The sequence below is a fragment of the Acomys minous genome (genome assembly GCF_964271855.1).
Source record: "Acomys minous genome assembly, chromosome: 2".
Taxonomy (NCBI): Eukaryota; Metazoa; Chordata; class Mammalia; order Rodentia; family Muridae; genus Acomys; species Acomys minous.
This window is the reverse complement of record NC_140484.1, coordinates 14,386,722-14,407,601: the sequence shown is the minus strand read 5'-3', so window position 1 is coordinate 14,407,601 and position 20,880 is coordinate 14,386,722. Positions and strand designations below refer to the sequence as shown.

The following is a 20,880-nucleotide window of genomic DNA, read 5'->3' as shown; positions in this document are numbered from 1 at the left end:
GTTTCCAGAGCAGCTGTTTGGCATCACCACAAGCAGGGCACCAGGGCTCTAATTTCTCCATCAGTCACCAATACTGTCATTTCTGGGTTTGTTTTTGTTATTGTGTGTGGTTACAATTCTATGGGTGTAGAGTGGGCATGGTGTGATTTGCATTTCTCTTTTTCTTCCTCGTTGGTGATGGTTACAGCACAAAACGGTTTTAATTTTGATGAAGTTCAATCTGTCTATCTATTGTTGCTTGTGCCTTCAGTATTACATCCAGGAACCGGTGCCTAATCTGACACTTCTTTGTTTTCTTCTAAGTGTTTTGCAGTTTTAATTCTCACTGTTAGGTCTGTGATCCATTTTGAGTCAGTTTTTGTTTATGGTATAAGGAAGAGATCCAATTTGAGTCCTTTGAATTTGGGTAGCCCGTTGTTCCAGCAGCATTTGCTGAAAAGAGTCCCCCCCACCCCCACCCCCGGGGTTGTCTTGGCACCGTTGTCAAAATTAATGACCATAAGTGTGCAGTTTTATTTCTGTCCTCCCAATTGTGCTGTATTGATCAGATGCCTCCCCTGTGCCAGCACTGTACTCACGTGGCTGCTGTAGTTTACAGCAAGCTCAAAGCTGGGAGGACTGAGTGTGCGGCAGTGTGTTGGGCTCGTGGGCAGAGCACGAGCCTGAGTGTAATAAGGCCCTGAGTTTGATTCTCAACACTGCAAAGACAGACAAATAAACAATAAAATTGGGGAGACTAAATCCTTGAATTTTGTCCGTTTTTTCTTTTCTTATTGTTTATGTCTTTATTTTCAGTTCCAGGGGTTGAGCTCAGAACCTTTTTGATACTTAGAAAATACTCTCTGGTGCTTGCTTTTTACTTTATCTAATGTTTTGCCTGCATGTATATCTATGTGTATGAGAGCATATATCTGTGTGTACGAGTGCACGTATATCTGTGTGTACGAGTGCACGTATATCTGTGTGTGTACCACATGCACGCCTGCTGCCCTTGGGTATCAAAGGGCCTTGGGTCCTTTCAGTCCCTGGAACTGAAGTTACAGATGGTTGGGAGCCACCATGGGGGTGCTGGGAACCAAAGCCCAGCTCTCTGCAAGAACAACAAATGCTCTATCTCTGAGCCACATCCCAGTCCTTGGTTTTTGTTTCTTTAGTGTTTGTTTTCTATTAAAATAAGCATAATTAAGATGGGCAGTGGTGGTGCACACCTTCAGTCCTAGTACTTTTGGGAGGTAGAAGCAGGCGGATCTCTGAGTTCAAGACCAGCCTGGTCTACAGAGGAAGTTCCAGGACAGCCAGGACTACACACACACACACACACACACACACACACACCCCGGTCTCAAAAAACAAACAAATTAGCATAATTGGCTTTTAATTTTATTTAATTTTTGTTTTGTTTTGTTTTTTATTTTTCGAGACAGGGTCTCTCTGTGTAGGCTTGGCTGTCCTGGACTTGCTTTGTAGACCAGGCTGGCCTTGAACTCACAGAGATCCACCTGCCTCTGCCTCCCGAGTGCTGGTATTAAAGGCGTGTACCACCATGCCCAGCAGTTAATTTTGGTTTTTTGAGACAGGGTTCCTCTGTGTAACCCTGGCTGTCCTAGACTCGCTTTTTAGACCAGGTTGGCTTCAAACTCACAGAGATCCGCCTGTCTCTGCCTCTTGAGTGCTGGGATTACAGGCATGCACCACCACACCTGGCTTTATTTTATCTCTCTTAGACTGGCCCTTAGTATTCTTCGCTGGCTGGCCTGGGTATCACAGTGTAGACCAGGCTAGCCTCAAACAGAGATCTACATACTTCTGCTTCCCAAATGCTGAGACTAATGCTGTGTGCCACCATACTCCCAGCTAACCCTTGGGTTTTGAGACAAATTTATTATGTAGCTCAGGCTAGCCTCAAGCTATCAATCATCCTGTGTTTTAACATACGAGGTGGGCATGCATGACCCGTTCCTTTTGTTTGTTTCAGATTTTGTTTTGGCTCTTCTTGAACTCTTGCATTTCCATAACAGTTTTAGAGTGTGTATGACTTTCACAGAAGCATCTGACATTCTTGGGGAGATTACATCGGCTGCAGATAATCTGGGGAACGCTGTTCTCCTTGTTACGCTGTCCTCTGAGTGGATGGCTTGGCATGTGGATAGTTCTTCTGTGAGATCTTTCAACAATATTTTGAAATTTTCAGCACACGTGTTGCTAATTCTCTTGTTAAATGTATTTCAAGTAGTTTATTCTTTTGGGCACTATTGTAAAGACATTGTTTTTGTTTGTCTTCAGTTTGTTCATTCCTTGTATCTAGAACTAAAAATTGTTTTTGCACATTGCTCCTGTAGCTGCAACCCTTGTAAATGTGGTAGTTCTTATTTTATGTATATGAATGCTCTATCTGCATGACCACCTGCATGCCAAAAGAGGTCATCAGATCTAAGGAGAGATGGTTTGTGAGCCATCCACATGGCGTTGGAACCCAGGTCCTCTGGAAGAGCAGCCAGTGCTCTTAACCTCTGAGCCATCTCTCCAACCTGAATTTCTGATTTATTTTTATTTATTTATTTTTTTTGTCTCCACTTCCCTTGTGCTAGGATTACAGATGTCTACCCCACACCTGGCTGATGCTAAGGATGAAAGCCAGGGCCTTATGCATGCCGGGCGAACACTACCAACCGAGCTGCATCCTCAGCCCTGTGGTATTGATTTCTAAATTAAATCAAGCTTGCACTTCTGGGATAAGTCCTACGTGGCCTTATGTACAGCCCCTTTTATATCCTGCTGGGTTCAGCCAGCTAGTATTGTGCTGGGAATTTTTTTTCTAAATGTATAAATGGTATCGGTCTATGGTTTCCTTTTTTCCGTTTTCTTAAATTCTTTTGTCTGATTTTGGTATTAGAACAGTATTGGCATCGTCTTTTTTCTTTTTTGGAAAGGCTGGTGAAAAATCGTCAATTTCCAAAGTGTCTGTGTCAGTGGCATCTAGATTGTAGGTGGGGGTCTGGTGAGGGTTTTAATTATTGGTTCAGTCTCTCGTGCTGGTCCTTACTTCCAGGAAGCTGACTATAGACATGGCAGTGGAAGGGGGGGGGGGTCAGGAGTGTGCAAGCAGGAACCCAGAGCCTGAGGCTTGCTCAGTAGCCCCGCCTTCTCCTTCTCAGTCAGCACCTGAATGACTACTGGGGAAGTGTGGCCCTTGACATAAACACGGCCGTGTGACCAGTGAGTTTCCCCTCAAGCAGATGTGGAATGAACTCTAAGCTATGGAAATGAGTGGAGTGTGGAAACTCATCTACTTCCCTTTATGTTCAAAGAAAACAAAGAGGGGAGCTGGGGGTCTGACGCACCCAAGTTGGATTCCCAGCACCCACATGGCGGCTCACAGATGTGTAAGACTCCAGTTCCAGGGAACTTGATATCGTCTTCTGGTCTCCTCAGGCCCCAAGCACCTAAGTGGAACACAGACGTACATGCAGTTAAAGCAGCCGTGCACATTTTTAATCCCAGCTCTTGGGAGGCAGAGGCAGGCGGGTCTCTGTGAGCTCAGGGCCAGCCTGGTATACAAAGCAAGTCCAGGACAGCCAGGGCTGCACAGAGAAACCCTGTCTGGAAAAAACAAAAACAAACAAACAAAAAGAACCAACAACTGTGTGATGGTGTACATCTGTAATTTCAGCGCTTGGGGGGGAAAGCAGGAGGTTAAAAGTTGGAGGCCATCCTCAGCTCCATAGGGAATTTGAGGCCTGTGGATGCCCAAGAGCTGGTAAATGCAGCACATGCTGAGGGTGGGGGAGGCACTTAGCACTGCATGGGGGTGTTCTATTTGGTTTTTTACTTTTATTTTTTCAGTGTTGACAAGTAGCCCAGGCTAGCCTCAACGTATTGTCCTCTTGCCTTAACCTCTTGAGTGCTAGGATTACATGCATGCGCCTTTACTCCTGGCACTTTTTTTTTTTTTTAAAGTAGTAGGCCTCTGTGAAGCACAGTCCTGCGGCTGGAGTTACTGTGTTCTCACAGAGGCAGCTGCCCTCTGCTCCCCAAGGCTGAGCAGTCTGCTGAGGTAAAGGGACTACCCTGGTCTCCATTTACCCGAAGTCTCCAGTATTCCTCAGAAACCCTCCATCTGCCTGTGGGAAGCTGGCAGCAGGTCTCCAGGGCTCTGTGAGGCTGACTGTTCCCTTCTGCGCTGATTCACCAGCACAGAAATCCCCGTTGTTTTTTCCAAGAAGGATTCCCACTGTTCCCCTGCTCTCAGATGGTCCAGTGACCACACTGGAAAGCAGCTCATTCCTGGCCTGACTGGCCATGCCCTTCCCCCACATGGAGGTACTGGAAAAGCCCATCAGATGCTAGAAGGCTTGGGCCTTCCCAAGCCAAGTGAGCTCGCACATCAGTAGCCTGTCCTCTTCTTCCAGTGAAGGCAAACACAGCAGGCCATTTGGGAGCATTTGGTGTTTGGGGGGGGGGTAGCTGCAATTCTTGTGTGAGTCAGGCAGTTCTAGGAGGCTGGGAGTGGGGAGCCTCCCAACTCTGGGCTCTGAGGTCTCGGGGCAGATTCCAGGCCTGGATTCAAATGCTGAGGATCCTCCTGTCTCTCCACAGAGAACACCTTCTGTAGTGGGGACCACGTGTCTTGGCACAGCCCTTTGGATAACAGTGAGTCGAGAATTCAGCACATGCTGCTGACAGAGGACCCCCAGATGCAGCCTGTCCGGACACCCTTTGGGATAGTTACTTTCCTCCAGGTGAGGTGTGGGGGAGTCCAGAGCAGAGGGGCCCACAGAGGGGAGAGGGAAGCAGGAGGCTACCCTTGGTCTTCTCTGCTGTCTTGAGTCAGATGGTTTGATTTCACACTGCAGTGACAGAGGCAGGAGGGACTTCCCAGCTGAGGGCTAGCCCCAGGCTTCCCTCACATCGGGCACCTCCCCCCCCCCCCCCGCCCCGTGGGTATGAATCCCCCCTGTCCCCCCCTCAGCTGCAGCCCTTGCTTGCTTTCAGTTAGGAGGTCTGGGTGAAGGCTCAGCTGGTGTTCTAGAGATTTACACAAACGTGTGGCTAGTACAGGAGTAGCTACCTGACCACACATGTCCCTAAATGCCTGGCCTGATGAGGCTCAAGCTGCCCTTTGTTTCTTCAGTAGCCGAAAACTAGACTGTGTCCCACTAGCCACCTGGTCAGCCCCCCATGCCTGTCTATGCACTCAGGAGTCTCTCAGCTGGGCAGCACTTCCTAAGGGAGCCGTCACATTTTGGGAACACCAGCCTAGAAAGAGACCCTGCTCTAAGCCCCCTACTTGAGATGCCCCTGAGAGAACCCGGGTAGCTGGACAGCTAGGAGGGATGGCCATTAAACCACAGTGGCATCTCGTCCTGGGCCGCAGATTGTTGGTGTCTGCACTGAGGAGCTACACTCAGCCCAGCAGTGGAACGGGCAGGGCATCCTGGAACTGCTGAGGACGGTGCCTGTGTGAGTACATCCCCAACAGTGGAGGCCTGGGTCCTTGGGTCATGGGGGTGGGTGTCCTCCTTCCACCCCACCTGTAAAGGCCCTTGCTTTGCCGTTCGGGGCATTCATTTTTCTATGGTCCCTGACCACTAACACTGGCCTTTATGTTCTGGGCCTAGAACAGCAAACAAGAAAGGCTGTTGACTGATGATCAGTCCAGACCCTCAGTTACCACCATCTCTCCTTGTCCACAGTGCTGGCGGTCCCTGGCTGATAACTGACATGCGGAGGGGAGAAACCATCTTTGAGATCGATCCACACCTGCAAGTATGTCTTGAGTGAGGAGAACCTTGCTAGCACACTCTTCCAAATAACATTGGCTTTCATCCTGAGAAAAAAAACAAACGGAGGGGCTTTGTGTGTGAGCCAGTAGAGATATGGCATGGTTTGGAACCTGTCCCCTGAATTCTGTGCCCCTTATTAAAAAAAAAAAAAATAGAGATCTCAGCCCACAAACACAAGCCTGACACTCGTATATGTGCATTTAAAAATGGATTTTATTGTATGTAAATTATATAACAACTTAAAATTAGACCACGAGGGCTGGAGAGATGGCTCAGTGGATAAGAGCACTGTCTGCTCTTCCAGGGGTCCTGAGTTAAATCTCCAGCAACCACATGGAGGATCACAACCATCTGTAATGTGATCTAATGCACACTGTATACATAATAAATAAATCATAATAAATAAATAAATAAATAAAATCAGATCATGAACAACAAAGGAAGGTATTCTCAGGGAGTATTGCTCTGCCCTGCCCTCCTTTCCCTTCTCCCCCTCCTTAACACACATATCCAGGGAGCCGCCCTCCCTGTATCAGACAGCAGCACAGGCTACGCTGACCCCACAGCCCAGCCCATGCCAATTGGCCTGATGATCCTGTCATTTTTCCTGATTCACTTCCCAGCCCTGTCCAGGTAGGTTGGCGCTCCCTGCTGTGTAAGGAGTCGTTAGACCCAACAAGTCTGTGGCTGCCTGGACAGTGTCAGTGTCATCTTGGGGCTTTAAAAGAGATGCTCACTTGGCACACAGCTGCATTTTGGGGGCTGGCCCAGAGCACTGCTGCATCTCCTGCATGCTGTGCAGCGGCAGAAGCAGCAGACCGTATGCCTGCCTTGTTTGGCTCCTCCTGCTCACCTCGCCACCAGAGGCAGGTCGTGGTATCTCTGAACTTAGCATGTTCCTGTAAGGCTCCGGCCAGCCATGGCAGCACACGCTTGCAGACCTGTGAGTTCTTGAGCATACATCCTCTTCCTTTACAGATGAGGCTCCTCCACTTCCCGGCTACCTTTAACCCTGAAATGCCCATGCTGCCGCCAGAATCTTTTGTTATCTCTTCTTCAAACCCGCTTTCTGTAGCTTCTGCTAATGCAAGAGCCAGAAACTATGAAGGCACCATTAAGTCCTTGTTCAGCAGCCACACTGGGGCACAGCATGGGGCATCATGGCTTCTTGTTTGGTCCCTGTCACGAGTGCCAAGTACTCAAAAAGGACTTGGCCCCTTGAGTTAGTAGGGCAAGCAGACCCTTGCCCCTTCTGCATATGAGAGCCCGAGGTTCCCTGAGACCCCAGCCAGCAGGACCGTAGCACCCTATGCTCTTTCTCATCCGAGTGGGAAAAATACAGCTTGCTTTCCCAATGGCTCCAGGTGCCAAGTGAGAACACTGTTTGTTTGTGTCTTTGGGGCCTGTTTGCCATTAGTTCCTTTGAGAGCTGGTTCATATTCCTTTGATCTTAGCTTACTACTAACCAGCTGTGAGCCTAATCAGGCTGGTCCTTCCACTGCCTTTTTCCTTCAGACACTGGGGGCTGAATCTAGGGTCTCGCACATATGAGCCAAGTGCTCCAACACTGCTCTCGATCCCCAGCCCAGCTCACTTTTTACTTTTTGAGACAAGTTCTTACTAAGTTGCCCAGGCTGGCCTTGAATTTCCTCTGTACCCCAACAGGCCTTAAATTTATTATCCTCCTCCTTCAGCCTCTTGAGTAGCTGGGATTACCACAGCACCACTCCTGTGGGGTCTTAACTCCTCCTTTTTATATTAAAGATAAGTGGTCAGGCTAGTCCTGGGGCCATGGACTGATGTCCTCAGCGTAGCCTTCCAGAAGGTCCCAGGGCAGCCACTGGCAAGAGATCCCAGGCTCCCCCCACCCCCAAGCATTTCTGCCCTTCCCTCCCTGCTTATGCAGGGAGTCTAGAGCTGTGCCTGCCTGCTGTCAGCCTCGCCCAGGCTGCTGGCAGCATCAGAAGAAAGAAGGAAGGGTGACCACCTGTGACCACGGCAGAAAGACAGTGGCCTTGTCTGGGAGCCCTGCAGAGGGGCGGCTGGCACAGCTTTGGAGGTGTTTAGTCACAGCAGCTATACTTGGCCTGCATGGCTGTTCACGGGCAGGGTTGCTAGAATCTTCCAGACGACCTTTGATCCAAAGCCCAGCACCAGAAAATCCAGGGATGTTTTGAGTACAACTCTTCCTTGAGGCCATTTGGAGACAGTTTAGACTGAGCGTGCCAATGTCTACACAAAGGCAGGGCCCATGGGAGAAGTGTGTAGCGGCCACTGCCCCCCAGACCCCCATTTCAGCCTAGGGGTTGGAAAGGAACCTCATCCAGAGCCCTTTGCCAAAGTTAGCTGGCACCTATGGTCAGGGAGCTCTTCTGCTCTGGAGTGATGGCCCCCTCTAGCTGTTAAGATGAGGAACTGCAGGTATGGGTTCCCAAGTCAGGGCAGGCTTACACCCTAACTCCTGTAGGGGTAGGTAGAGGGTTGGGGTGGGGTATGGTCATTGTTGGAAGAGCAGGAAGAAGGGAAGGTTTCCGCCTTTCCTGAGAGAAATGGATCTTGTCTTTGTTCCATCAGCTCTGAGGGCCAGAGGGTTAGGACTGTCCAACAGGACTGAAAGAAGCACAAAGGCCTTTGTGCTGTAGGCTGATGGGAAGGAAGTGTCCACGGCATGTCCACTCTTCCTAGCTTCCCCTAATCCTGCTCCCAGTGGCTGGCAGAAGCCACAGTACGTGTAGCCAGAGAACAAGATCACAGAGACCCTGATCTTACAGCGCCGTCCATGCTCCGTGCCTATGGGGCTAATAGTGGCTGGGCTGGGGTGGTGACGCTGGGCACCAGTTCTCTGAAGGAACTCTGACTCTTTGGTTCTTTTCAAGCAGGAGAGAGTTGACAAAGGCATCGAGACAGATGGTTCTAACCTGAGTGGTGTCAGTGCCAAGTGTGCCTGGGATGACCTAAGCCGGCCTCCGGAGGACGATGAGGATAGCCGGAGCATCTGCCTGGGCACACAGCCCCGGAGGCTCTCTGGCAAAGGTTGGGGCTCCCCTGCCTTCCCTGCTCGCCTTCCAGGCTCCCTAGGACAAGTCTCTAAGCAAACAGCCGCCCGCTCTGGTCTATTTTCTAACAAATGAATTTTTCCAATGTGAGTGAACTATATAAGCATTATTGGCCTGTTTGTAGCTGTTTCCTGTGTGTGTTTCAGACACACCAGTGGCAACCATGTGTACACTCCGCTCCTCAGACTCTGAGCTCATTGCTGTGAGTGGGAACTCTGCAATAGTTAATAGCAAAGGTCCACAGTCCACCCAAAGACAGGACAGCAAATGCCCATGACCCACAGAACTGGCATGGCTACCAGCTCTGGCCTGAAGGTCATGCCAAACCTGAGGAGCTCTCCTTGGACCTTCCTGGGCTCTTGATGAGAATGACGTGAGTGTGAGGCCCCCACACTGGCCTACCCTGCAGTTCAAGAGCCTGTGGCAGGGCACCCTGCTCCCACTGCCTCTGGGTAAGGTCCTGGAGAAGGAGGATGTAGTCACCCTGTTGGACACTCCCCATGCTGGTCTTGGCTACAGAAGTACTTGTGGGGTTTTTTGTTTGCTTGTTTGTTTGTTTGTTTTGCTATTCCTAAGGCTGCCCCTGGCTAAGGCCAAAGGAAAACCAGCCATTTGCACACATGTATGTTTGAGGCGTCCTGTCTCCCTCCTGTCTCAGTTCTTCTGCCTTTTCATTTATCAAAGATTAAGATGCCTTTGGGCCTGCATAAAATACCTGGCTTGTTTTGCTTTTGAGACTGGGTCTCATGGAGCCTAGGCTAACTTCCAACTTACTGTGCCCCCAGGGATGACCTTGAATTCCTGATCCTGCCCCCAACCTCCATGGTGTTAGGTTTCCAGAAGCACTGTGACACAGCTTTCTTGTGTCTTTATTTTTTGGTGCTGGGGTAGAAGTTCAGCACAGATTGTCCACACTCCATGCCATATGTGTGAAAAGGTTTCTGAAGAGCCAGGGGTGGTAGCACATGCCTTCAATTCTAGCACCCAGGAGGCAGAGGCAGGTGGATCTCTGTGAGATCGAGGCCAGCCTGGTCTACAAAGTGAGTCCAAGGACAGCTAAGGTCACACAGAAACCCTGTCTCAAAAAACTAAAAAAGACAACTTAAACTCCTAGTGCAAGGATCTGAGCCCTTTTCTTTCCTGCAGGGGTCAGGGGGGCTCACATCTGGTTGCTGTTGGCAAAAGAGTAGCTTAGAGAGTTTGCCAGTGTGTCCACAGCTGTGGTCGTCATTACTATCTTATTTATTGTTTATTTTTCAGACATGCTCTCCCTCCCCCCTCTCTGCAGCATATGCTGGCCTCTAATTTCCTGCCTCAAACTCCCAGCGCTGGGAAACACGCACCACTATGCCCAGCACTGTTTTGGTTTTAATCGTAAAGATAATTCATTGTACAATAACAGGTCACACAGCAAAGTTGGTGGTCATGCCAGCCCCACTAGTACTGCCCGCCCACCACCTCTTTCCTCCTTTCTTCCTTTATTTGGACGCAGTGTCCTATTGTGTGTAGCCCACCCAAGCTGCTCTCAAACTTGTCAAACTCCTGTTACAGCCCCCTAGTGCTAGGATTCCTGGTGTGCACCACCTTGCCCAGCCTTTCACCAGCATACTGCTCTACTAGGCTCTAGAAGAAGCTGGGGAAAGGGGCTGCTGGGAGCCCAAAGGGCCATCAGGCAACTTTGTAATCTCATTGCAGACACAGAGCAGATCCGGGAGACCCTGAGGAGAGGACTCGAGATCAACAGCAAACCTGTCCTTCCACCAATTAACCCTCAGCGACAAAATGGCCTCACCCATGACCGGCCCCCGTAAGTGTCTGTGTTCCAAGGCTAGGACAAGAGGACTGTCCCTGAGGGCTGCATGAGAGAGAACAGTGCACATGATTCTTGTTGGCTGGACCCACAGTCTCTGGGTTTAAGGGCAGCCCTGGTCCTGGGTACATAAACCTGTGGATTGTAGGAAAAGACCACAAAGGGGACTCTGCAGACCATGAACATAAGCAGCAGTAAATATTTACATGGGCTGTGTGAACAGGGGAGAGTCCAGGTCGGGGCAAGATCTGACTGGGGGCCTCTCAGTCTTGTGGGAGCCCATTGTGCTAAGCCAGTCCCCTCCTTATCTCACTCTGGGTCAGAGTTGCCCTTCCTTCCTTCCTGGAGCCTGGGCTCTGGCTGATAGCAGCAACCCCAGGGACCTCCTTGTCTGGCCGGCCCTGTACTGCATGGCTGCTGCGGAGGCCCTCCTTCCTGCCTGCCTTTCCTGGGGCCCAGAGAAGGGAAGCAAAGTCCTCTGCAGGCTCTGCTGCCTGTCTAAGGGTCCTGTAGTCCTCGGGAGAAACCAGCCCAGCCCAGAGGTCAGGTCTCCTTCCTGCCCACCTCTTTCTTTGTTAGGAGGCAAGTGGTGAGCAAGGCTGGAGCCGGGAGCCCCTTCTTCTCATCAGGCAGGGGATGCCTAGGTGCTGGCAGCTCAAAGCAAGAACCTTGCCTACCCGGGAGGAAATTGGTGGGTCTTGGGTGAAAAAGGAGCTGGGCCAACCCAGCAAGACTAGGGTGATTTGTCTGCCTTCTAAAAGTCCTTACTGTGGCGAAAAAGCCCTGGGGGCCATCTGGGATGCACAGGGCCTTCCTTTTGGGGAACATGAATGAAACAGTGATGTGTTCATAGTATGCACAGTCTGACTGTACACACTGTGTGTTAAAAATGACCACAGCTTTGGAGTCAGGCTCCAGCTGCCAATTCAGAGTCCTGGGAAAGAGCAGTGGTGCGGCACGTGACAGGAGCGATGGCATCTTCTGGGGTAGGCAGCTTGTGGTGGAGGCAGAGGGCCAGGAACGGGTCCTAGAAGTGTAACTAGCACAGGAAGCTGCTGAAGGCATTGAGGAGGGGAGGCCTGGCTGCACTGAGGACGCTTCCTGGGAGCCAGTGATGATGTTGAGAGGGTTACTCTGGGCTCACTTCCATGCAGTGTGCCTGACCTGGTGTACCTGCCTTCCAGAAGCTAGAAGAACTGAGCTCGCTAACAGCACAGAGAGGCTTCCAGTGCCACTTTAGCTGCAAGCCAAACTTTGTTTTTTGTTTTTGTTTTTTGAGACAGGGTTTCTCTACGATAGCCTCGGCTGTCCTGGACTCACTTTGTAGACCAAGCTGGCTTCAAACTCAAAAAGATCTGCCTGCCTCTGCCTCCCAAGTGCTGGGATTAAAGGTGTGCACCACCACCGCCTGGCAAGCCAAGCTTTCTTAAGCCACCTGGGTTTTGCTCAGGCCGTTGCAGATAGCCAAGCTGCATCGTGGAGCATCTAGAAGCTTTCTACCTGCAGTCTGGACCCTGACCCAGGCCTGTACGCCTCCCTAAGCCCTGAGTATGGCTTCTTGCCCTGGGCTTCCTTGGCACTGGTGGCAGTCCAGAGCTACTAGTGGGCTTGTAGCCTTGAGTGGTTTGCCACAAATTCAAAGACAGTCACCTTCCAGATGTCCCTCCCACCTCTCAACAAAGGCCAAGACTTCTGACAGAGCTCTTGAGGAGACGGCCCTTGTTCCCTCTCTGTCCTGAGACATGCCTGATATCTCATTCCCTGACTTGTTTATACGTCTGACTGGTGTGCCCCTAGACACCACGAGGGGCACAGACTGGGCTCTCTGTTCCTGTAGACACAACTCAGCAGTACGGCGGCAGGCGGGACACTTGGCAGAGGCTTCGTCCCTTTGCCCCAACTCTTTGCCCTCCCTTGGCTGGTACACAGAGGCGGGTGAGAAGGATCAGAAGTGCTAGCCCTCTGGACTCATCTGCCCGCCCTGCAGCTCCATGCCCAGTCAGGTCCCTGAGGCGCTGAAGTCTGACATGTGAAGGGGTCAGAACTTCTCTGAGGCTCTTGGTCCCGGTTACCAGCTTGTTAGCAAGCAGTAGTTCACCCTCCTCGCTTCCTGGCTAAGCCCACCCCCAGCACGCCCAGTCTCCCAGAGCCCAGCTGTCTGTTGTCTCAGGCTCAACAACTCCAGCTCAGCCGAGATTAGCAAGCACATTGTAATATCTGTGCTGCCCACTCTGGGACCTGACCTCGTTTCAGGCGCACCATAAAGATCGTGACAGAGAAAGCCAGTCCCAAATGTGCTGGCACCAGTGTTTGCCCTTCTCCCTCTGGGAAGCTGCCATCACAGCATGGGCTCTATTTTGTCTGCCTGTCCAGTTCTGCCTTGGTCAGGACTTCAGGCTGGCCATTCTGATGCATGGGTCTTTGTGGGTCTGGATATGATCTAGGAGGTTACAGAGATGGATTGGTTTAGAACAGCTGACCAGGCTGGGCATCAGCAACTGGGTCCTGGCCTACTTGGGGAATTGGACACTTGCTAATTTCATACATCCGTAGCAGCTGGCAGTTCATTCCAATATTAATGTGCCTCATCCTCGTGGCCGCTGTGTGTGAAGTAGACAATCTTATGTTTTCCTTTTACAGAAGTTGAGACCTAGGGAGCTGATGAGTAGCTGAGAGCAAGCTTATCAAGTGCAGTCTTTCTTGCCCTGTGCTCAGGGACCTGTGAGGACCATGCAGGCCACGTCTCTTGAGATAATACTGACCTTACTGGGGAACTCAGGCAATGAACTGGTTGTGGCAGGAATAGGGACAAGCTCTCACATGACACCAAGGGCAGGCTAGGTCCACACTAGCAGATTACCAGGCTTAGTTAGCTGTAAGGACCTCTCATTAACCTCGGTGCTCTAGAAAGAAAGAGCTTTGTCATGACTGGCTCATTTATGGCAGAATTACTTTTTGACACAGGCCTCGTTTTCTTCCTCAGAAACAAGCCTAAGCCTCTCTCTTCTCTCTGGCTCATCTCCCACCTCAGGGCCAGGGGATTTCTTTCTTTCTGGAGCCCTATTTCCTGCTTCCCAGAAAGGCAGCCCCTCCGGGTAACCTGTTGTCCCACCAGCCTTTGCCAGCCCTCCCCCCACTGCCTTCCTGGAAGGAGAGTCCTGGGCCCTCTTTGGGGCGTCTTCAGCATTTCACAACAACCCTTGCATTCCAGCCATGAAATTTGTATCTGCCTTTTCCCAAGATGATCGGTTGAGAAAAGCCTCCTTCGGCGTGCTGGCGCCTCCCTTCCCACTGCCTGCTTGGGTGAGTTTGGGAAGCTGCCCTTTGTGGCACATGAGGACAGCTGGGCCTAGAGCTCTGCCTGCCAACTTTTGTGGCGCTCCAGGGTGGGAGTCACTGGACACCTTCTCTGCCTGAGGTTCCCTGGTCAGCCAGAGGCTAGCTTAGCTCCCCAGCCTGTCTATGGTGATGGTGACACAGGCATGTGTGGTCAGGTGTGTGCACGCATGGGGAGGTCTGTGTCTATAAGCTGCGCTTCCAGTGCCCTCTCCTCACATAGCCAGTGGCTCACTGAGGAGGAGAGTTCCATAAGCAACTCTGGGTCTTGCCTCTTCCCAAAGAGGAGCAGGCAGCATGTGTGTACACAAGTGTGTTAGAGAGAGAAGGCTCTTGGAGAGTCAAAGGGCCTCTCAAAAGCAAGCTTAGCATCACTTCTCAGCCAGGCCCCTTATTCATATCGAATAGCACCAGAAGTTTAAGAAGATGCTTCCCCCTTAATTTTCTGAAGAATGATGGTTTCATAGCATGAATTATCCTATTATAATATTCCATCTCTAAGATTCCCAAACACACACACACACACACACACACACACACACACACACACACACACACACTCCTCTCTCTCACTCTCTCTCTCTTCCCTTCCTTTCTTCTTCCCTTTCTTTTTATCTATTTCTACTTATCTATTTATTCATATTTATTCCTGTTTAAGATGGGGGTCTCACTCTTTAGCCCAGGCTGCCCTGGCATTCACAGGTAGCCAGTAGCCCAGGGTAGCTTCAACTCAGGGCTGTGCCTCTTCCTCAGCCTCCCGAGTAGCTGGCTTGCAGGTAAGAGCCACACTCACCTGTTCTTCTCTTCGCCTCTGTGCAGGTCTCTGCTCCCATTTGTGTGGCCTTTAGGTGGGGTGACTTTGCTGCCTTTCACTCCCATCTTGAGTGGGTTTGTGACCTGGCCAGGGGGGTTATTCTTTAGAGAAAACGTTTTTGTTTTGCTCAGCCTATGGGGCCCATGAGGCACAGTTAGAGGAAAGTATCTGGTTTTATCCGTCCCGCCAGTGGATTTGGGTGAAGGAAGGTGCCGTTTCCACCTAGGAAGGAAGCCGGTTGCTTGTGGTGCCACTTTGCACATGGGACAGATTTGGATGACCCCACTGTCAGGGTTGTGTGTTAGGGCAGTAGACAGCCTGGAGCCACTCTGTCACGGTGGCTTCACTCACAGTTCCAATCCTGGCAAAGTCCAGTCGTTTACACTGGAAAGCAAGCCCAGAAAGAAATAACCCTGCTCTCAGGCCTCCACCATGCCCTCCAGAGCTGACAGTGGGAAGGGCCAGGGCCTGCCCTCTCACTGCCTCCTGGAGCAGGGTCTGTCTTTGGCTCCCTCACCATGAACCAGATTGTCATGCTGAACGTCTGTACTGCCTTGCTTAGAAAACACTTGACAGGGCAAGGGAAACAGGTCCAGCCGAGCTGACGTAGGCCAGCTTATGTTTTGACGCTGGTCTTGGCTCCATCTCTCCAAAGAGACAAAGCCGTGGCCATCATTCAGGCTTGCTTGATGGTGCTTTGAGTCTAGGTGCTGCACGCCTCCCTCAAGTTGCACAATCAGGAATATTTTTATCATCCATCCTTGCTCCTCAGTGTCACCCAACACTTCAACAGTGAGTCACTTCTGCAGGGAAGGAAAAGGAAGGGTCAAAGGTGAGAGCTGAGGAAAGGAAGTGACTCAGTGTCTCAGAGAGAGGAAAGCCAGGGGCTTGGGGTAGAGTGGGCTCACTTAAGATCACAAGCCAGTGGGGCCAGACTGGGATGGAGTCCCTGGCACTCATAGCCGTTGACGGATGGTTAAAGAAGCCTCCGAAGCTTAGTGCTGTTGTCCCGCCTGCCTTTGCCCTTTTACCCTCCTCACGTTCCATTTGTGGATTGTGCCTGCCTAAAATATTACCTTTCATCTTTGCTTGGTGGCACTTACCAACAGTACTGTTGGTCTTGTGGTGCTGATCTCAGCCTGTCAGAGAGTCTGTCAGCTTGACAGTGATACACAGCCCCGCGCGTCCCTCCACCTCACACCCTTTCCCAATCCTGCCCTGAAGGGAGGGCCTCCAAGTGGCTCTTTCCCTGGAAGGTCCAGAGCTTCTGTCAGCAATCATAAAGCAATAGGGATCGTCTCCCAGGCAAAACGCCAGAGCCAGAGGTGGGGCTTGGCTCCACCAGCCAATTGTACTTCAGTTCTGATTTGTCACCAAGCCCCATGTCCTGCTTCCAGGTGTCCCCAAGGAGAAGGCCTCAAGTCATGTGGCTAGTGCAGACGTCATGACTGTCACAGGATGAGGGTTGTGGCCAACAGGAATCTCGGCTGCTTGGTTGTTCTCCCTAGCTCTGTTGCCATGGATAGAAAATAGCTGGAGCTGTTTAGGTGAATTTGGAGAATCCAGAGTGGAGAGAAATATAGATTAGGTTCTGCCAGGAAGGTAGGGCGACTAGAGCATGTGCCATAAACCGCCCAGACTGGAAGTCAGGAGTCTTGTCTTGACACTAGAATGAAAAGATGTGCCAGGGTATGTGAAAAGGTGTGCCAGGGTATGTGAGAAGGTGTGCCAGGGTATGTGAAAAGGTGTGCCAGGGTATGTGAGAAGGTGTGCCAGGGTATGTGAAAAGGTGTGCCAGGGCATGTGAGAAGGTGTGCCAGGGCATGTGAAAAGGTGTGCCAGGGTATGTGAAAAGGTGTGCCAGGGTATGTGAGAAGGTGTGCCAGGGTATGTGAGAAGGTGTGCCAGGGCATGTGAGAAGGTGTGCCAGGGTATGTGAGAAGGTATGCCAGGGCATGTGAGAAGGTGTGCCAGGGTATGTGAAAAGGTGTGCCAGGGCATGTGAGAAGGTGTGCCAGGGCATGTGAGAAGGTGTGCCAGGGTATGTGAAAAGGTGTGCCAGGGTATGTGAGAAGGTGTGCCAGGGTATGTGAGAAGGTGTGCCAGGGTATGTGAGAAGGTGTGCCAGGGTATGTGAAAAGGTGTGCCAGGGTATGTGAGAAGGTGTGCCAGGGTATGTGAGAAGGTGTGCCAGGGTATGTGAGAAGGTGTGCCAGGGCATGTGAAAAGGTGTGCCAGGGTATGTGAAAAGGTGTGCCAGGGCATGTGAGAAGGTGTGCCAGGGTATGTGAAAAGGTGTGCCAGGGTATGTGAGAAGGTGTGCCAGGGCATGTGAAAAGGTGTGCCAGGGTATGTGAAAAGGTGTGCCAGGGCATGTGAAAAGGTGTGCCAGGGCATGTGAAAAGATGTGCCAGGGCATGTGAAAAGGTGTGCCAGGGTATGTGAGAAGGTGTGCCAGGGTATGTGAGAAGGTGTGCCAGGGTATGTGAGAAGGTGTGCCAGGGTATGTGAAAAGGTGTGCCAGGGTATGTGAAAAGGTGTGCCAGGGCATGTGAAAAGGTGTGCCAGGGCATGTGAGAAGGTGTGCCAGGGTATGTGAAAAGATGTGCCAGGGTATGTGAGAAGGTGTGCCAGGGTATGTGAAAAGGTGTGCCAGGGTGTGCCAGGGTATGTGAAAAGGTGTGCCAGGGCATGTGAAAAGGTGTGCCAGGGTATGTGAGAAGCCACCTTATGCAGTGAGAAGGGTAATCTAGAATATGTTATATTACAGGTGATAAAGGCTGAATGAATGGAAGAATTAGGTCCATTTCTGAGTTGCCAGGGCATAACCACCATCCTGGAGAGTAGCCCTCGGCTCTCACCACACGCACAACCCTGGGCTTGAGAGTGACTTCTTGGGCTGAGTGGCAGTTACTATGTGTCCCGTGTGTGGGCTGCTGCTCCCCCTCCCCCCTGCGCACGCTGCAGCTCTGCTGCCTTGGTGTCATAAATATAGAGAGAAGCCAGGACATGGAAGTATACACCTAGAATCCTAGCACTTGGGGAGCAGAGGCAGGAGGATTGCTGCAAGTTTAAGAAAGCCTGGGTTACATAGGGAGCTCAGGGCAGCCAGGGCTAAATAGACACTGTGTCAATATCAGTTAATCAGTCTGTGTAGAGTTGAGGCACTAGGAGTAAGCAGCGGTCTGGGTGTGGCCCTCCGTGCTGCCCACCCACTGTGCACACCTGCAAATGGAGACAGCTGGACTTGGTGGCACACACCTGGAACCCTAGCAGGTGAGATACTGAGCCAGGAGAGTCTGAAGTTCTAGACTGGGCTATCTATATATACAGCGAGACCCTGCTTCATTTAAAAAAAAAAGCCAGATAGTGGCATATACCTTTAATCTCAGCACTCAGGAGGCAGGGGCATATGGATCTGTGTGAGTTCAATGCTAGCCTAGTATACATAGTGAGTTCCAGGACACAGGGCTACACAGAGAGACCCTGTCTCAAAAAAAAAAAAAAAAAGAGCCAAGAAGTGGTGGCACACACCTTTGATCCTATGCAGGCAGAGCTCTGAGATCCAGGACAGCCAGAGCTACACAGAGAAATACTGTTCTGAAAAACAAAAATAAACCCACAAAATGATGATGATGAGGAGGAGGAGGAGGATGATAAGGTTCAGCAGGTAAGGGCGTTTGCCACTGAGCTTGATGACCTGAGTTGGATCCCTGAGATCCACTTGGTGGAGGGAGAGAACTGACTCCTACAAGTTGTCCTCTGACTTCCAAACATGTATGCATATACATACATAGTACACACACACACACACACACACACACACACACACACACACACACACACACAAAACTATAAGAGGGCTGTAGAAATGGCTCAGCGGTTAATAGCATGTGTTACTCTTCAGAGACTCTAGGTTTGTTTTCCAGCCCCACATGGTGGCTCACAACAACCCTCCGGAACTTTAATTCTAGGGGATCTGATGCTCCCTTCTGGTCTCTGCTGGCACCAAGCATGCTCATGGTTCACAGACATACCTGCACACATGAATGAATGAATGAATGAATGAATGTGGCAGGTGTAATTTAATGAATTAAAAAATTTCAAAAGAAAAATAAATGAAAAACTAAAACAGAAAAGGTGAAAAAAGATAAAAACTGACCATCTGAAAGAAGCTGGCATTTTCCTTTGGTTGGAACCCCAAGAAGGTACAGGTGAGTGGGAGCCATTTTGCTGGCGTAAACATGCTAAGCAAACAAGTGAAATCTGCTCTCATATCCCTCACTGTGAGTGAGGACGGCAGGCGAGGCGTGAGGAGGGCTCTGTCTTAGTTCATTTTCTGTTGTTCTGATTGTGACCACAACCAATGCTAGCAGCAGTGGTGCATATCTTTAATCCCAGCACTCTAGAGGCAGAGGCTGTGAGTTCAAAGCCAGCCTGGTCTACAAAGCAAGTCTAGGACAGCCAAGAGAGAAACCCTGTCTTTAAGGAGAGAAAAAAAAAAAAAAAAAAAAAAAAAAGACCACAACCAAAAGCAAGGACCTGGGGTGGGAAGGGATGGTTTATTTTATCTTACACTTCCATGTCATAGCCCATCCGTGAGAGGAGTGTCAGCAGGAGCTCAAGGCCAGAGCCTGGTGGGAGGAACTGAAGCAGGCCGAGGCGGATGCTGCTCATTGGCTTGCTCTCCACCATGGCTTGCTCAGTCTGCTTTCTTACACAGCCCAGAACCTTCTGTGTGGGAGAGACAGTGGACTGGGCCCTCTCACACCACATCAATCATTAATCAAGAAAATGTCCCCCAGACGTGCCTACAGGCCAGCCTGACTGTCTACGCTGAGATTCCAACCTCTGCTCAGGTAACTCCAGCTTGTGTCAAATTGACAGAAACAGAACAAAACAAACCTAACCTAACCAGCTCAGACTCCAACATGAGGAGGCAACAGGAGTCAGGACCAAGGTCACACATGGTTCAAGATGGCAGATGTGCAGCAAGGACAGAAGGCAAGCAACATGAAGGCGGAGGCAGGTGGATGCCACAGTCCAAGCCAGCCTGGTCTGCAGAGAGAGTTCCAGGACAGCCAGGGCTACACAGAGGAACCCCCCCCTTCCCCCACATCTTGAAAAGCCAAACAAAGAAAAAGGAAGGAGGTTGAAGCCGGGGACCCGAAGTTAAGAGCTGTTATAAAGAGTAAAGCAACTGAGCTTGCGGTGCACCACCTGACTAGCATGTGTGTGCCCTGCTCTTCTCGAGTGTCGAAAGTAATCACACACAGTTATGTCCAAAGAAAAGACAGAACCGAGTGAGAGGGAGCCTTGTCTGTCTTCTTGCCTCTTTTCTACCCTGCAGGAAACTGCTCTCCCTCAGCCCTGCCCTGCTGCTGCTGACTGGCTGAAGGAATGGCCCCCTTCCTTAGGTTGTACTTCATGGTCTGGCAGTGAGATTGATGTAATCAATCATGGGAACATTTACTGTGGCCACACAAAGGCGCCAGGGGATTACTTTTCAAAGAAGAGAGTGGATGAAAGAAAGCTCAGAGCTCAGCTTCCATAGTGGGGAGCCCATACATAAAACCTAAATAAGGAATGCTGGCTCTGTGGTTAAGAGCCCTGGCTACTCTTCCAGAGGACCCAGGTTCAGTTCCTAGCGCCCCTCCCTGCCCACACACACACACGCACACACATGGTGGCTCACAATTGACTTGTAACTCTAGCCCAGGGGGATCTGATGCCTCCTTCTGCCCTCCACAGATACTGCATGCAAATGCTACACAGACATGCATTCAGGCAAACCCTTATCACATAAAATTTTTTTTAATGTCAAAATTTTTGCAGGGCCATTGTGGTACACACCTTTAGTTTCACAACTCGGGAGGCAGAGGCAGGCAGAACTCTGAGTTTGAGGCCGGCCTAGTCTACTGAGCAAGTTTCAGGACAGCCAGCATTGCACAATGAAACCATGTCTAAAAAAAAAGAAAAAGAAAGAAAGGAAAACACACACACACACACACACACACACACACACACACACACACACACAGGGACCCCTACAGGACACGAGGAAGGTGATCTCTGTGAGTT

The 20,880-nt window shown here is 50.7% G+C and overlaps 1 protein-coding gene and 1 long non-coding RNA gene across 5 annotated transcripts in view; both read left to right on the top strand.

Moving 5' to 3' along the window:
• SUFU (SUFU negative regulator of hedgehog signaling) overlaps positions 1-20,880 on the top strand; it is a 104,380-nt gene that overhangs the window by 59,895 nt on the left and 23,605 nt on the right. For 2 of the 3 annotated variants that reach the window (XM_084749085.1, XM_084749083.1), the window contains exons 4-8: positions 4,597-4,739; positions 5,375-5,460; positions 5,694-5,766; positions 8,660-8,816; positions 10,535-10,646. In XM_084749085.1, coding sequence (XP_084605211.1) covers positions 4,597-4,739; positions 5,375-5,460; positions 5,694-5,766; positions 8,660-8,816; positions 10,535-10,646 — 571 coding nt within the window. The remainder of the gene's footprint in view (positions 1-4,596; positions 4,740-5,374; positions 5,461-5,693; positions 5,767-8,659; positions 8,817-10,534; positions 10,647-20,880) is intronic. The other variant, XM_084749084.1, reaches the window with a different exon arrangement.
• Positions 17,284-20,783, top strand: LOC311590545. 2 transcript variants are annotated; one of them, XR_014776909.1, is made up of 3 exons: positions 17,284-17,424; positions 17,523-19,216; positions 20,681-20,783. It is a non-coding gene; the product is annotated as an uncharacterized lncRNA (long non-coding RNA). The 2 variants fall into 2 exon arrangements; XR_014776910.1 differs by having other exon boundaries at positions 17,523-20,783.